The 14,596-nt window shown below is 44.9% G+C and overlaps 7 protein-coding genes across 7 annotated transcripts; 3 read left to right on the forward strand and 4 right to left on the reverse strand.

Moving 5' to 3' along the window:
* Nucleotides 1–3: 3 nt before the first annotated feature.
* SJAG_00419 (peptide methionine sulfoxide reductase) lies at nt 4–1,766 on the forward strand. Its single transcript, XM_002171663.2, has 2 exons — nt 4–656; nt 708–1,766. The coding sequence occupies exons 1-2, from the start codon at nt 173–175 to the stop codon at nt 731–733; spliced, it is 510 nt and encodes a 169-aa protein (XP_002171699.1). The 5' UTR covers nt 4–172; the 3' UTR covers nt 734–1,766.
* SJAG_00418 (kinetochore protein Nnf1) lies at nt 819–1,397 on the reverse strand (the record flags this gene model as incomplete). Its single annotated transcript, XM_002171662.1, has 1 exon — nt 819–1,397. One exon carries the CDS (start codon nt 1,395–1,397, stop codon nt 819–821), a length of 579 nt encoding a protein of 192 aa, XP_002171698.1.
* A 1,647-nt stretch (nt 1,767–3,413) lies between the features above and the next one.
* SJAG_06595 (hypothetical protein) lies at nt 3,414–3,761 on the reverse strand (the record flags this gene model as incomplete). Its single annotated transcript, XM_011050693.1, has 1 exon — nt 3,414–3,761. One exon carries the CDS (start codon nt 3,759–3,761, stop codon nt 3,414–3,416), a length of 348 nt encoding a protein of 115 aa, XP_011048995.1.
* A 582-nt stretch (nt 3,762–4,343) lies between these two features.
* SJAG_00416 (vacuolar sorting protein Vps20) lies at nt 4,344–5,506 on the forward strand. The gene has a single exon (XM_002171661.2). The coding sequence runs from the start codon at nt 4,512–4,514 to the stop codon at nt 5,190–5,192; it is 681 nt and encodes a 226-aa protein (XP_002171697.1). The 5' UTR covers nt 4,344–4,511; the 3' UTR covers nt 5,193–5,506.
* A 237-nt stretch (nt 5,507–5,743) lies between these two features.
* On the reverse strand, nt 5,744–7,497 carry SJAG_00415 (hypothetical protein; the record flags this gene model as incomplete). The annotated part of the gene is made up of 2 exons (XM_002171660.1): nt 5,744–6,315; nt 6,369–7,497. The coding sequence occupies 2 exons, from the start codon at nt 7,495–7,497 to the stop codon at nt 5,744–5,746; spliced, it is 1,701 nt and encodes a 566-aa protein (XP_002171696.1).
* Nucleotides 7,498–7,946: 449 nt separating this feature from the next.
* SJAG_00414 (GTPase Cwf10) lies at nt 7,947–11,958 on the reverse strand. Its single transcript, XM_002171659.2, has 4 exons — nt 11,818–11,958; nt 11,315–11,710; nt 10,875–11,226; nt 7,947–10,815 (listed from the first exon to the last, which is right to left on the reverse strand). The coding sequence occupies exons 1-4, from the start codon at nt 11,838–11,840 to the stop codon at nt 8,593–8,595; spliced, it is 2,994 nt and encodes a 997-aa protein (XP_002171695.1). The 5' UTR covers nt 11,841–11,958; the 3' UTR covers nt 7,947–8,592.
* Nucleotides 11,959–12,029: 71 nt separating this feature from the next.
* SJAG_00413 (acetyl-CoA C-acetyltransferase Erg10) lies at nt 12,030–13,886 on the forward strand. The gene is made up of 3 exons (XM_002171658.2): nt 12,030–12,129; nt 12,171–12,271; nt 12,537–13,886. Exons 1-3 carry the CDS (start codon nt 12,119–12,121, stop codon nt 13,610–13,612), a joined length of 1,188 nt encoding a protein of 395 aa, XP_002171694.1. The 5' UTR covers nt 12,030–12,118; the 3' UTR covers nt 13,613–13,886.
* Nucleotides 13,887–14,596: the final 710 nt, after the last annotated feature.

The following is a 14,596-nucleotide window of genomic DNA, read 5'->3' on the forward strand; positions in this document are numbered from 1 at the left end:
GCCCGCGGTTTTGCATCATAGTTGACAAATAGAATTGTATTAACCGACTTATTAGCTACCTTGATTAGTCATACCCTACTACACCTCACTTAGGGGAAAACTGGTGCTGTACCGGAATTATAAAGCCTTGAAGAGAAAGAGACAGAAACATTTTGAATTTAGATTTTAGAAAATGAAGACCGCTATTATAGCAGCAGGCTGTTTTTGGGGAGTCCAAGAAATTTACCTACGAAAATTTGTGCCTCCTGCAGCCATTCTTAAGACGACAGTTGGCTATATTGGTGGCCATAAGCCTACTCCCTCTTACAAAGAAGTATGTACGAATACAACTGGTCACGCGGAGGCATTGAAGATTGAGTACGACGAAAAACTGACTTCGTACGAAAAAATACTCCAATTCTTCTTCGCCATGCACGATCCCACGCAGCTCAATCGCCAAGGCGGTGATGTTGGCACGCAGTATCGTTCAGCAATCTTCACGCTCTCCGATGAGCAGAACAAAATTGCTCGAGAAGTAATGAAACAGGTCCAAGAGAAGCATTATCCCAATCAACCACTCGCAACAGTAATTGAGCCTGCTGGTCAGTGGTGGAACGCGGAGGACTATCACCAAGACTACTTGGAAAAGAACCCGTCTGGATACCGTTGTCCAGCCCGTAAGTACAATGGACAAATCCGATGGATCATGATACGCTAACTGAAAACAGATTACCTTAGATGGAAGATTGAATAACGTAGAATGGCAATGGAAGAGAGAATCACTTTTTTGGAATTGAATGTTTAGTAAAGTTTAAATTGTCTTTTGGGGTATAGAAAGATTACTCAGTATGTTCCTTTTCCAGTTGTTGAAAGACATGGTCGATGGTGGGGCCAACCTTTTCATAGGCTGGCGTGTTGCGAATACCAGTGATGGAGGCTTCAAGTTTGTCGAGCTGAGCTTGTAGCAGTTCAATTGTTTCGTTAGTACCATTTTTTTCTTTTGCCAGATCTTGCTCCAACTGTGCGATTTCCGCGTCGACTTCTGCGAGATGAGCCTCCAGTTTTTGAAGAAACAACTGTTTGTAATTGTAAAAATGTGCTAAGAGTATGTCTTCAGGATTTTTTTGTGATACGTTTATAGGGACGGCGCCCGAACTTTGACGTGCTTTGGCCTTGGCAATACATTCATCCAACAAATCTAACTTGCGATACAAATCACGCTCTTCAATAAGTTTCGCGTACTCCTTACTGCAAGCACTGCGAAAGAAGTTCGTAAGTTGCGCATGAATACCGGCGATGACCTTCCCCTTTTTGAAGTTTGGAAAACATTGAGCAAACTTTTCCAGCGATATGTGGGCAACCGTTTCGGAAAGAGAAAGTTGGAGTACTTTGTCGAGTTGTTCCTTTCGACTTGTCATGACAAATGTATACACGAGCGAGTCAACAAAATGATATAATGGAGCGTATACGCGGACGTATTCACAAGGATATTCGCAAGCAATACTACAGAGCTACAAATGACCGGGGATACACTGTTACTGTAATAGGAAACGACAGTTCGCTCGCAACCCGTTGCTTATAATTAAGCATTCAAAAGAACGGTATCTTTAGTAGAAAAATAGGCTACCAAGGACAATACCGCAACAAGGAGACCAACGACAGCAGCGAGCAGGCTTTGTATCTCGTTTCGGTTGTAGGAAAAGACTGTCGAAACACGGTCTACGATGATTCCAAGGAGTACGCAGAGAGCAATAAAATTGTAGTCTTTATCGCCAAAAAGACCCGAAAACAACGTAACAATCGACAACCAGGAAGCCAAAAGTGCCATTGATCAACGCAGAGGAAAAGTCGAGTTGTTTCGCGTCAGTAGGTCATCTATGTGAATAGTGAGATTTAGTGTGGTTTAATGAGGATTTGGGTAACTTAAGACGTCACTAAAACATTTAGTGATACTCAACGGAACCCTACAGTTAAATAACGAACTCTAATGCGGCCTACTGTGCTGTGCTTCCTCTAACAAACCGCTTGGAGTTACGCGCTTAGCGAGCGGATGCGGGACGGGGAAAACGCAAATTCGGGCTCGGCCGAATTCCTGTCGTTCACAACCGGAACGGAAACATATTTTTCCTTTATTATTGTTTGACCAACAAAAAAAAACAAGTCAGTAAATGTTAATAGTTGATTTAAACACACAGTTCATGAATTAGTTGCATGATGTTGGTGGACATAAACTTTAATAAACTATAAACGTTATCAGATTAGCTTAATTTGGTTTCTCAATAATTTGTTCGGAGAAACTGTTGTGCTAAAGCATTTTGCTTACAGATCTAATAAAACTAAAAACTGTTACTACTGTATAATAGCTCTCTAATATCGAGCGAAACCGCGTACTCTTGGCAATGTTGGTTTTTTGGAGCCCCAACGGGGAAAGACTCGTTTGACGCGATCGCGCACGATCCAATGTTAATTAATGACAAGTAAATTTTAAATTCTTCTATGTTAGAACCTCGGTAAAAGGGCTTAGAGTGATTAGAAATTCGAAACTCCCAATCTCAATAAAAGTGTATTCCTTAGAGACGTTAGTAAAGCGATCGTTACGCGGGGCTCTTCGTAAAAGAATTAGACCTTTGATGGTATTCTCAAAGCATCTAGTTGATCTAGTCTTACTGACGCATTTGAACACTTTAGTAAGTAACAGTATACAGTAAATTTAATAAACGCTACTTTCGGTTAAAACCAATTACCACTTTAACTTCTGTCTTCTCTACTTCGTTCTTTCCTAGTCTTTATGGTCTGCTACGCAGTAGTCAGTTTAGACAAGTGTAAAAGAAAAGAATACTCAATCAAAAACCGTGTATAGTCATGCACAACAGTTACCCACTTCACATAATGCTAGCAATTAAATTCATTATTCCATATTATAGATTAGAGATGGCTGTGGTTCGTCAATAACCATGACTGTAAGCAAATTGTCATTGTTCAGCAAGGAATCCAAGTGCTCATAATTCGGCAAAATTGTTACCAAAATTTGCACAAAAAAAAACAAAGAGAGATTCGAATGAATTGCACTTGGAAGATAAGGAAAATTGATCATTTAGGCAATGATGCTGAGTATTTGTTAGCAAAAGGTAAAAGCCATCAAGAAGCGAAGGCAAATAGCCGACTGAGGCTTTTAAGCTCATCTTAGCGAGTCGCATTTCCTCACTTCTACTTACCACATGTTGGGGTATCTCCAGTGGGTAGGGTGGTAGCTGGCGCCCTTGGTAGGGAGGACATCAATGGCAGAGTTAGAGACGGCGACAGGAGTGGAGTTCATATTGAGAATTGAAGAAGTAGTAAATGTTGTTGTAAAGATGGATTGATGCCTCTTTGGATGCTGAAACTGGAGGTTTATGGCCAGCTACTTATGTAACTTCATGCTCCAATTTCCCAAGTCATGTTCTACAAAACCAGTGTTCAAACAATAATTCGCTTTTAACAACTGTTCTATTGTATCTTCTATTGTGACAAGAGCACAATTGTCCGTTCACCGTCACGTTTCGCACCCCACTCGCGGATAAGTCTTTGTTCTTTCTTTGTTCAGTAACGGAGACTGGGAAAAGGAAACAAAAGAAGAAAACCAGCTTGTCACTACTCAAAAGTAACAGCCACAATGGAATTCCAAAGACTGCGTTAGATTTTGACAAGGCGCCTGATAAGACACAACAAAAGAGTTTGTTCCCGCATTCACAAATATTGCTCACAGAATAGTGTATAGTAGCAATAATACATATTGTCATCATTGAAATGAAACTCAACCGTCTGAAATTATTATTTCCAACTTATACACTTTTTGATATACAGCCAATGTGTGTTGTAGTACTGGGTTTACGTTTTGTATCGGTTGATTAGATTATAATTCATCATCGAAATTAAATATCAACTTAACAATAAACAGCTCTAGTTACAGATATAAACATAATCTAACATCAATTCACAGTTCCTACAATCAGCAATTATTCCACAGATCCTATACTGAGGTGTTACAGGATGAAAAACTGTTACCGCATTGTGATAACATACTAATTTTTCCGTTTATAGTCAACTGAGACTACGAATCATGATGGAACGCACGTTCATTTGTTCCTCATTTATTGTACATCCCGAACTGCATCCCAAGGGTAGTCCCCAAAATTAATTTCTTCACTAAGGCATCTTAATCACAATTACAGGAGTGAAATATGGAGAACAACCTCTCTCATCAACTCAACATATTTGCACTTATTTAAAAACGACATTACCATTTTCTTTTTCATTCATAAACTATTAACATTAAGTTTTATTTATTATTTATTATTTCATATTTATTATTTAATTTTTTTCTTTTTTTTTTCATTAAGTGCACATTCCTTCTTTTAGAATCCAACCCACCACCACCACCATCGATAATCACGAATTTACGGTGGTACGAAGTTCGTCGGCTAGTAGTGGTAGGTAGTCACTAGTGTTGGCAACACCTTGCAAACGCAGGGTGCTTATAGCTACGATCACAGATGGGCATTGGTAATAGCAAAGTTAGCCGCCGTGATCAGAGCATCTTGCTCATTAAAGAACAAAGAGACCGTTTATCCCGGTACTCCAAGCGTCTTATGCGAATAGAGCAATTAGAGACTTCGTTTGCCAAGACCTGTTTACAGCAAGGAAATAAACAGGGAGCTTTACACGCGCTGCGTGCTAAGAAATTGTATTCAAGCTTGATTGAAAAGACAAGCGATCAATTGCTTAATCTTGAGCAGCTTATATCCAATATCGAATTCTCGCTGATCGAAAAAGATGTTGTGTTCGGCATTGAACAAGGCACAAACGTATTACAACAACTTCACCGAGAACTTCCGGTGGAGCGTGTTGAGAGAATCCTCCTTGACAATGAAAGCGCCATGGACTACGTGGAAGAAGTTAATGGAATGATCCAGGGCCAGATAAGTCGTGCTGACGAAGAGGACGTCGAAGCGGAGCTGGAACAACTCATAGCTCAATCCATTCCAGCACACATGGAACAGCCGCCTGCACTTAAACAAACAGAACAGAAGGAACCAAAGCAACCAACAACGGAGGCAATCGATTTGTTACAAGAGCCCCAGCTAAACGCCCCTGATAAGACGCCCATGTCTGCTGAGTCTGAACCCGCACAACAATCAATAGAAGTCCAGAAAACTCCAGTCGCCGCCGAATAATAGGCCAGGTTTAAGATTCATCAATACCTTTAGACGTCTGTTGTCACCTAATAACTCCTTAGCCCTTTTAAGCATTCATTCTTGAGTATTTCCGTTTCAGTTCGGAGTGCTTCCTTCCACTTCATTTTTCCTTGCATAACAATGACGCTTATCAGGTTTTAATGTTTCACATAAGATAATGAATTTTATGAACATATAGTAGTGCTCTTGACATCAAAGGAAGTGTAATGCCCAATGTTTAAAAGTCATTTTTTTTTTCTGTTTCCTAATTAAATCTCTTATAATTTTCACTGCTTGTGCCCTTATTAAATGATAGCTGTATAAACAAATGACAAATAAAATAAGTGTGGTATCCTGGAACAAAACTTAATTAGTAGGCATGAGTAAAGCAGGGAAAACTCCTGAAAATCGTGGGGTATAATAATAACGTATGGGCCGAAGGGATTGTTTTGAAAGGTTGGGAAAACCGACATTACGACCAGCCACATCAAACTCTGGTTATAAGAGACACCTTCTCTCGAATGAGCAAGCATTTCACGGATAGCACACTATCAAACCACCACTAAAGCAGCAATAGCCAGAGAGAAGGTAGTGATAAGTGCGATCACCTTCATGCTTGGCTCACCAACCGAAGACATGCCTGCTGATACTACAGAAGTCTGTGATTCCGAGTTCGGGGAAGCGTAAACGTAGAGAACAGACGTGATGGTAGTGCGATGATGATTAGAAGTACTAACACCGACTGTTAATGTTTGCACTGTAACAAGCACAACTGTCGAACGTTGTTTATGAGAAGTAATAACAGTTTCATAAGACATAGTAACGGTTGTAAGACTTGGATCGGTAGTCGAAGATGATGTCAATGAAGAGGACGACGAGGACGACGACGATGACAACGTCGAAGACGTTGATGGGAACGAGGAGGTGGTAGAATTACTCATTGTCGGAGTGGTAGAGACAGTTGAAAAGGTAGTGCTGTTCAGGGTTGAAGTCGTCAGTCTCGTCAGCGACAAACTGGAGGAACTGCTCTCGGAAGAGCTAGTTGTCGAACTCAGCTTGCTACTAGTCGAATTAGCCAGAGTTTCAGGCGCTCTTGATGTAACCATAGCCCGGGCTGCTTGTGCTACTCTTAGTAAGAGATGAACTCGTCGTCAAGGAAGAAAGTTGAGCTCGTACTAGGAGAAACAATGGACGACGGCGACTGCACTGTTAACGTGGAGAACGACTGCGACGAGGAAGACACAGGCGAACTCGTAAACAACGAAGAAGACTGCTCAGAAGCAGACGAAGAAAGGGAAGACCACACGAAGGAGGAACTTGAACTCGACCATGTGCTTGAAGGAGACGAAGAGGGACTTGTGGAGGACGATGAAGATGGCAGAATCACCGTTACTGTCGAGGACGGGGAAGAAATAGAGGACGGAATAATAAAAGAATAAGTAGAAGAAGAAGAGAGAAACGAAGTGTCCGACGACGAAGAGACAGCGAGCTCAGAAGAAGAAGAAGAAGAAGTGAAGGGAGAAGCAGATGCAGAAGAAGTAGAGAAAGTAGAAGAAGGAACATAGACAAAGCTCGACGAACTTGCCATGTCGCTACTACTACTAAGACTGCTACTAATGCTGCTACCAATGCTGCTACTACTAGTAGTAACAGTACTAGTAGTACTATCAATAGTGCTAGAACTCCAAGCACTCGATGGATCTGGTGTCTGAACCGAGCTTGAACTCAACTCGAAACTCAGTGACGGAGAGCTGCTTGACTCATCCAGAGTCGAGCTGCTGCTGGCCGACATGCTGGGCGTGCTCAACACAAACACGGACGAACTAGTTGGAACCCAACTAGGACTGAAAATGGTCGACACTGGTGATGAAGACGGCAATTCGCTGCTTACAGTGGAAGACTCCAGAGCTGCTGAAGAGGAAGACGGCAAGGTTGAAGTGCTGAATGTAAAAGAAGGATAGGTGGCAGACGAGGAAGCCTGCAATGATGTCGACGACACCGTCGATGGTGCACTGCTGCTAATAGCACTGCTTGAAACGACTGAAATCGTTGATGCCGGTGCCGAAGAACTAGCAACGGCGGACGAGGCATCCATCGTCGAAGTTGTGGGGATGCTGGTGACATTGTTGCTCACAATCAAGTCTTTCTCCCAGAACATTAAGAACCGTTCCTTACGGGTCCGACTAAGGTTTGGGATTTCAATGACGCGTTCAACTGCATTCTCACCATTATCCGAGCCATTCTCAACAACCAGCGAGAGTGAAACCTGCAACAGGTAAGGAAGAAACAGCCATGAATGCTTCATTCTAATAAAGCTGTAGAATACGAACTCCTGTCCACAATACGCTTCACGGATTAGGCGAATGTGCTGCAGCTAGCAGTAAAAGAAAGTGATCCGCAAGCCGATACGACTAACTATAACAAAATATGCTTGTTGGAGACAGCAGGAAGTTGGCAAGAGTCTTCGGGCGTCCGAGGCTATATATGAGGAGAACTGCGATCGTTTATGCTATGTGACCTCAAGTCACATCGCATATCCGAACCAACACGCACGCTTTAAGTTTCTTCGGGTCCCACTTTCAGGTGCTGATTGGCTCTTTTCTCTAAGATCCGAACAATGACGATACTAAAAGAAAGCATGACGTAAGAAAATCCCACTATACCAAGAAATAAGCTCAAGCCTCAGGAAATAAAGCAATGTTAATATGCCGAAAGGAACTCCCCCTAGAATGCTGTTCCCACATAGAAATAGTAGGCGGCTCACAATCCAACAAAATTTGTATTTGTAGAATAATTAATTCAGAACTACAGTAGAATGACATAACCATTCCTCTCGGCTTTTTTTAACGATTCCGTTTTTCAGCTTAAACGAGCCACTGTTGGTGGAAAAGCTTTCGCTTAGTTTAAGAAGCGCAACGAGAATCGTGGTAGCGCCCAGTGGAGATTGTCGAATCTCGTTATACTGAGCATTAGCTCGCACTACACTAATAGAGCTCTTTATTGTACGACCGAGGAGCACATGCTATTGTTGGTGCCTAGCACTAGGCTAGTCGAGAAGGGGAAGGATGTGCGTAGAGTAAGGGTGAATAACCAAGTGTGCAAGATAGGCTTTTTGGCTTTGATACCGGGAAATGGGGAAAAAACGGTATTGTAATCGAGTGTATGAAGGGGAAGGAAATGGGGTTACTATCCATCACAGGCTTATACGGGTTGCTGAAACGGCAGCAGCAGTGTTTGAAGGAAAGAAGTCATAGACGTAGACAGTTAAGGAACGAAACATGAGAAACGAAATATAATCAGTAGTTAATTTTCTTTTAATAAAGTACAACGCATCCTCGATAGACAGGAACTACCGTGTGTGATACCATGGAGAGGGTGATTTCTAGGGAGCGAGTGGGTTTTATAGGAAGGACGACACAATGCCCGCGTCCTTCAACGAATCAATCATTTCCTGATCAAAATACTTGGTAACCGAGACGTCTTCGACAAGACCCTTACGGCGTCTAGTTTTCACCAAGAAATCACGAGCCAACGCAGGACCGTGTGCCGCTTCTAAGGGCTTCATTTTAATGCTTTTGTCAAGTGGATCACCAGGCACGACCTGCCAATGATCAAATACTTGCTGGCACATTGCCTGACCTTGAGTCTGTACTCGAAGGTCCGATTCGAAACCACAGGAATCAATAACCGGCAGCAAGGCTTCCAATAAATACAATGTAGAGCCGGGCTTTGGCTCATCCTTCACGACATGACCACGTCGACGTGAAACAACGTTGTATATTACAGGCAAACTATCCGCAGGTGCATAAATCTCAACGTGGTAAACAGGTTCCATTAATCGAGGGGAACCCATTAAGAAAGACGAGTAACACACACGTCTGGCTGTTGGGATAATTTGGCCGCCTCCACGATACAAAGCCTCAGAAGCTAGTGTAACGTCAAGGATACGGAAGTTCACGTTTCTAATGGCCTCGTCGCAAAGAGGTCCCTCTTGCGTACCCCACCGGAATCCTTGTGTTATATAATCCTTCACCGAGTTCAGCAGCGGCTTTTCTTCGTCAGGCAACAGAGTATCGTTTCTCAGAATATTCGGGCCACAGTCTCCGGGACCGAAAGCCCAAATGGAACGTGAAGCCAAGAAATCCCAGCTGTAATTTTCTTGGAAAAACTTGCCAACTTCTTTCGTAGGCCATTTCAAATTCACATGACCCTGCTCAATTTCATCAGCAATACCCTTATCCAAGGGCTCAACTACCATCGAAATACGGTTCTTTTTGTTTGGAGTTTCAGCGAAGCATTTTAAGGAAGAGGTTTCCACAGCAGTTTCGCAGAACCGAGCTACAGGATCGGAGACTTTGATCTCGATTTCGGAAAAAAGAAAACGCAAGTCGTACAGTAAGCAGTCCATGTACATTTCACCGGTGCCATAAACAGTATGTTCTCCCGATTCCTCCACTTTTGTGATAGCCAAGGGATACACCTTGTTTACCTTTCGAAGACCATCAAGCATTTTGGGCAATTCAGAAGGATTGTGTGGCTCGATAGCGACCTTAAAAACACTATCGGTAAAATGCACCACAGGCGAAAACACGTACAACGCGGACTGAATGCCCTCAGAAACAACAGTTGCCGACTTGCTGATGGAATTATCGACACCGCTCAAAAAGACCAGCATGCCAGCAGTAGCGCCTTCAATGGGCAAACGATAACGTGCACAAGGAATAGATATTTCAGTAACAGTGGCATGCACCATGTCCTCTTCATCATCCACCGAGTAGTTCTCACCAAGAACACAAACCTTCTGTCCTTTGACAACCTGGCCCGAATAAATGCGGGCCAGTGCATAGAAGCTATTGGCGTCCACGGATGTGTAAAGCTTCGTAACGTGCATCACCAAGGGTGCATCAGTCGAACGATTCATCTCAACAAGCGAACGGCCGATGGGATCGCCATCAAGGGGTCCTGTGTAGCGCCGGGGAATGTATTGAGCAGCGGCTTCACGAGGACACGGAATGTGCTTCACTACGGCGTCCACAAAACCGGTGGGAAACCCAAAGAATGCTGAACATACCAGGCGCAAAAGTGGCTGTGGATCGAGTTCATAATCAGACTTTTTTAAGTAGATTCGAAATTTTGCCAGAAGTGATTTCAAGCGTGCAGGTTCATCGCTGAGGGTATGCGAGTGCAACTTGTACAGAGGCTCCAAAATGAAATGAACGAAGCTGCGAACACATTGCTGCTCATTTGTTTTACGAACAAACTTGTGAAGCTGTTTGTCGAAGAAAATATCGCCCCACAGTCGCTTGCCAAACTGCTCAATATCGATCTTTCCATACTCATCAACATACATCTTGGCAAAGGAAAACAGAGTAAAGCAGTAACCCAACTCAGAGGATGCAAAACAGACGTTACCGAGTTCTGGAGACACGCGTCGCGTAGGATCAGGATTGACACTGTGAATGACATGATTGACCTCATCTATAGTGTGCTTAATTTTAAAGTAAGCGTCAGCCGGAGGAAGTCGCAGTTCAAGGATTAGACGGTCGATTTTGTTCAGTACAACCACAATGGGCATGTTTTGCAGTACAGCATGCTTTATTATACGGCGCGTATTTATCATCACCTACAATGCAATGAGTCAGTACTTCACACAAGGACAAGAACAGTTACTGCTTCACATACCCCTTCAATAACATCAACGACGAGGACAACACCATCACTGACAGCCATAGTGGTAGCGACTTCATCTACGAAATCAACGTGTCCAGGGGTATCTATGCACTGAAAGGCATAAGACTTTTGTTGAGACGATGTGGCAAGCAATGTCATGGGCGTACTCTTGATGGACATTACCCGCTCACGCTCCAAATAATGGGTATCGGTGTACCTCAGTGATTTGGTTTTTGGTTCGCGAATATCGATATGTGTGTAACGCACAAGCAGATCGATCAGACTAGTTTTTCCATGGTGCAAGTGTCCTACGACAGCAAATGTTCTCACATCGTCTGTCGAACACAAAACATCTCGCAGAAATCTACAAAATGAAACGTTAGTAACTCTGATCCAAAGTACCATACAGCACGGGATTGCAAACCAACATCCTGCGTGCTTCCTTTGCATACTCTTTTTTATAAATACATTCAGGAACATTTGTTGTCTCAATTGCGAACCGTTTTTCACGAATAGGCGCAACAATAGGTTCCGTCAGCGGTTGTGTGTCCTCTTCCTGCACCATAACATCCACATCTTCGCCGTACACATTGGCAGCTGAAGGGTAGTATGATTTATCTTCATGCAACACAACAGCATTTTCTGCTGCTACTGGAGGAACAACATCAAGAGCCATGGTACCCTCCGCCGACCGGTACTCTTCATCGATAGCAGCACTTTCTTGTTCCTGCTGTTCCTCAGTTTCAATGAATTCTTCAAAACCAGGTGCGGCTGCAACGGATTCCGCTGCAACAGCATTATAGGACTCCAAATCCTCATCCTCTTCAGGACCGATGTAGTTACCAAACCTAATGCCTCGTTAGTTTTCCATTACTGAGTCTCAATTCATTCGTTACGTGGAGACGGGTTTTAAAAGCAACGTAATCCACGTGTCCAGCACGAATTCTGTTCGTACTCATCATAAAGCTCTTCATCCATCTTGTCCTAACGAGTATAAGCCAAAGTGGAACCAAAATTGAGAGGAATGCCAAGAAACAAGACGTGAAGTACGAGAAGCAGAGTTTGCGGTGGTTGCGTTGCGAAACGTATGTAGTGGTTGAAACAGGTGCATTACGCGAGATGCGACGCTACGCGTCAATGGCGCCGTTTTTGAGTCGCCAAAATAAGGTTTTGCCCACGCGTGTATAACACCAGCCCGATCCCAACACACAACTTAACCAGAGCCAACACTCTTACATTCCGTCAAAATCACAAGAATGACCAAACCGTGAGTTGTACGTCTACTCGACATATCTAACATTCGTACAGAGAAGTTTACATCGTCTCTGCTGCTCGTACACCTGTCGGCAGCTTTGGCGGCAGCCTTGCTTCCCTCACTGCTCCCCAACTTGGTTCAATTGCAATCAAGGGTATGCATCCTTAGGAATGACTGGGAAGGGTGGAGAGACGGACGGTCGCTGGACACAGTACGATGCAGCAAATTGGGGTTACAAGCGTGCAGAAGCGTTTTGTAGAGAAACGTAGCAACGGACCATGTGACGTCTTCGACCTTACGCGTCGAAAAAATCCTTTCTCACTTCTATTCATACTCGCTCGGCAACACCTCTGTCTGCTCTCTCGCGTCACCCTTCTTTTTCATTCCCCCTACCGCCCTTCTGCATACTAATTGACTAGGTGCTTTGGAGAAAGCCAACATTAAGCCCTCTCTCGTTGAGGAGGTCGTGTTTGGCAACGTTGTTTCTGCCAACCTTGGCCAAAACCCTGCCCGCCAATGTGCTCTTGGTGCTGGCTTGGAAAAATCTACCGTTTGCACGACTGTGAACAAGGTCTGCGCTTCTGGTATGAAGGCTACCATTTTTGGTGCCATGACGATTATGACTGGCAAGGCCGACATTGTTGTTACCGGTGGTTGCGAGAGCATGTCGAATGCTCCCTACTACGCTCCCAAGGCTCGTTTCGGCTCGAAGTTTGGCAACGTCGAGATGGTCGACGGTTTGCTGCGTGATGGCTTGGTCAATGTTTACGACAACACTCACATGGGTGTGTGTGCTGAATTGTGTGCCAAGGAGCACGACATCAACCGTGAGGCTCAAGACAACTTTGCCATCCAATCCTACAAGCGTGCCCAAGCTGCTCAAGCCGCCAACGCTCAAGAGTCTGAGATTGTGCCCGTTGAGGTGAGTCTCGGCCGCAACAAGCCCACGAAGACCGTTGTCCACGACGAGGAGCCCGCCAACTTGAACGAGGCCAAGCTCCGCACTGTTCGTTCCGCCTTCCAGGCTAACGGCACCGTCACCGCTGCCAACGCTTCCACCTTGAACGACGGTGCAAGTGCTCTTGTTCTCGTTTCGGCTGCCAAGCTTAAGGAGCTCAACCTCACTCCCATTGCCAAGATTGTTGGCTGGGGTGATGGTGCCCAAGACCCCGAACGTTTCACCACTGCTCCCTCTCTCGCCATCCCCAAGGCCTTGAAGCACGCTGGTCTTACTCAAGAGCAAGTCGGCTACTACGAGATCAACGAGGCTTTCAGTGTTGTTGCTCTTGCCAACATGAAGATCCTTGGTCTGGATCCCGAGCGCGTCAACGTTTACGGTGGTGGTGTTGCTACTGGTCACCCCTTGGGCAGCAGTGGTTCCCGTATCATGGTGACTCTCATCAACGTTCTCCGCCAAAAGGGCGAGAAGTATGGTGTTGCTGCCATTTGCAACGGTGGCGGTGGAGCCTCTGCCGTTGTCATTGAGCGCTTGTAGGTAACGAATTCTTCTGACTCACCCGAGACGCGCATCGCGTCCGAGTCTAGCATGATGGACGGGCCATGAGTTGTCCGCTAGTTGCGGTCGGTGCACCGGCCTGTCATTCCCTCCTTCCCGTTCGGTGCGGCGAGGATGGGCTGCGTCCAGCAGCAGCCCATCCGTCCGCACGAAAAGATACCCGTTCGTGTTTTACGACACGTTCCACAGCACACCCTTTGTTTGTGTAACTAGACGAAACTCGGATGAATATTATGATCAACATGTTAGTGAAGTGCAGCGGGGAGCACGGTGTTAGTGAGACGTAGCGATGCGTAAAGCAAGCGAGTGAACCCGAACGTGCTGTGGCGAGTTGTACAGCATTCCACCGCACCCCACGCAACCACACTGCACCACGCTGAACATCATTAGGTCTCGCTCGTTATCGCCGTCCCTCTCTATCCCTCTCTAGACCTCTCTATCTCTGGCCCGCACGACCTATCTCTCGCTCTTGTTCGCTCGTGTGCCCGCTGATCACTCTCTTCAAACTTTTCTCTTTCCCTGGTAGGCGAGATGCGGCCGATCATCGGCTGCGGGATGCGAAACCGAGATGAGATTATTGGTCTCTGACCGACTGCCAATCCGGTCGTCTTGATACGGCGATTGTACCATTGGTAATGTTACGAGATGCTGCACACATCGAAATCATCACAGAATGATCAACTGGCGTCAAATTTTAGCCAGCGGCTAGTGGGAGATGGATTTCTCACTGTGAATGGCCTTAACACTTGTTAGACCATCTCATCTTCATCGCGTCTCCGCAGTGGACTCCTCCTGCGTCGCGTCGCGTCCAGTTCTCTGATGTGAGAAATGTAAGTCACAGATTAGATAAAGCATAACCTTAAACCACACCACAAAAAGGCGCCGCTGCAACCTTATCCTCTCCCAACCACACCCAAATAACCAGCTCATCCATTGCTCTTTCTGCACAACAGTCAATCGCCT

Source organism: Schizosaccharomyces japonicus (assembly GCF_000149845.2).
Source record: "Schizosaccharomyces japonicus yFS275 unplaced genomic scaffold supercont5.1, whole genome shotgun sequence".
NCBI classification, from domain to species: domain Eukaryota; kingdom Fungi; phylum Ascomycota; class Schizosaccharomycetes; order Schizosaccharomycetales; family Schizosaccharomycetaceae; genus Schizosaccharomyces; species Schizosaccharomyces japonicus.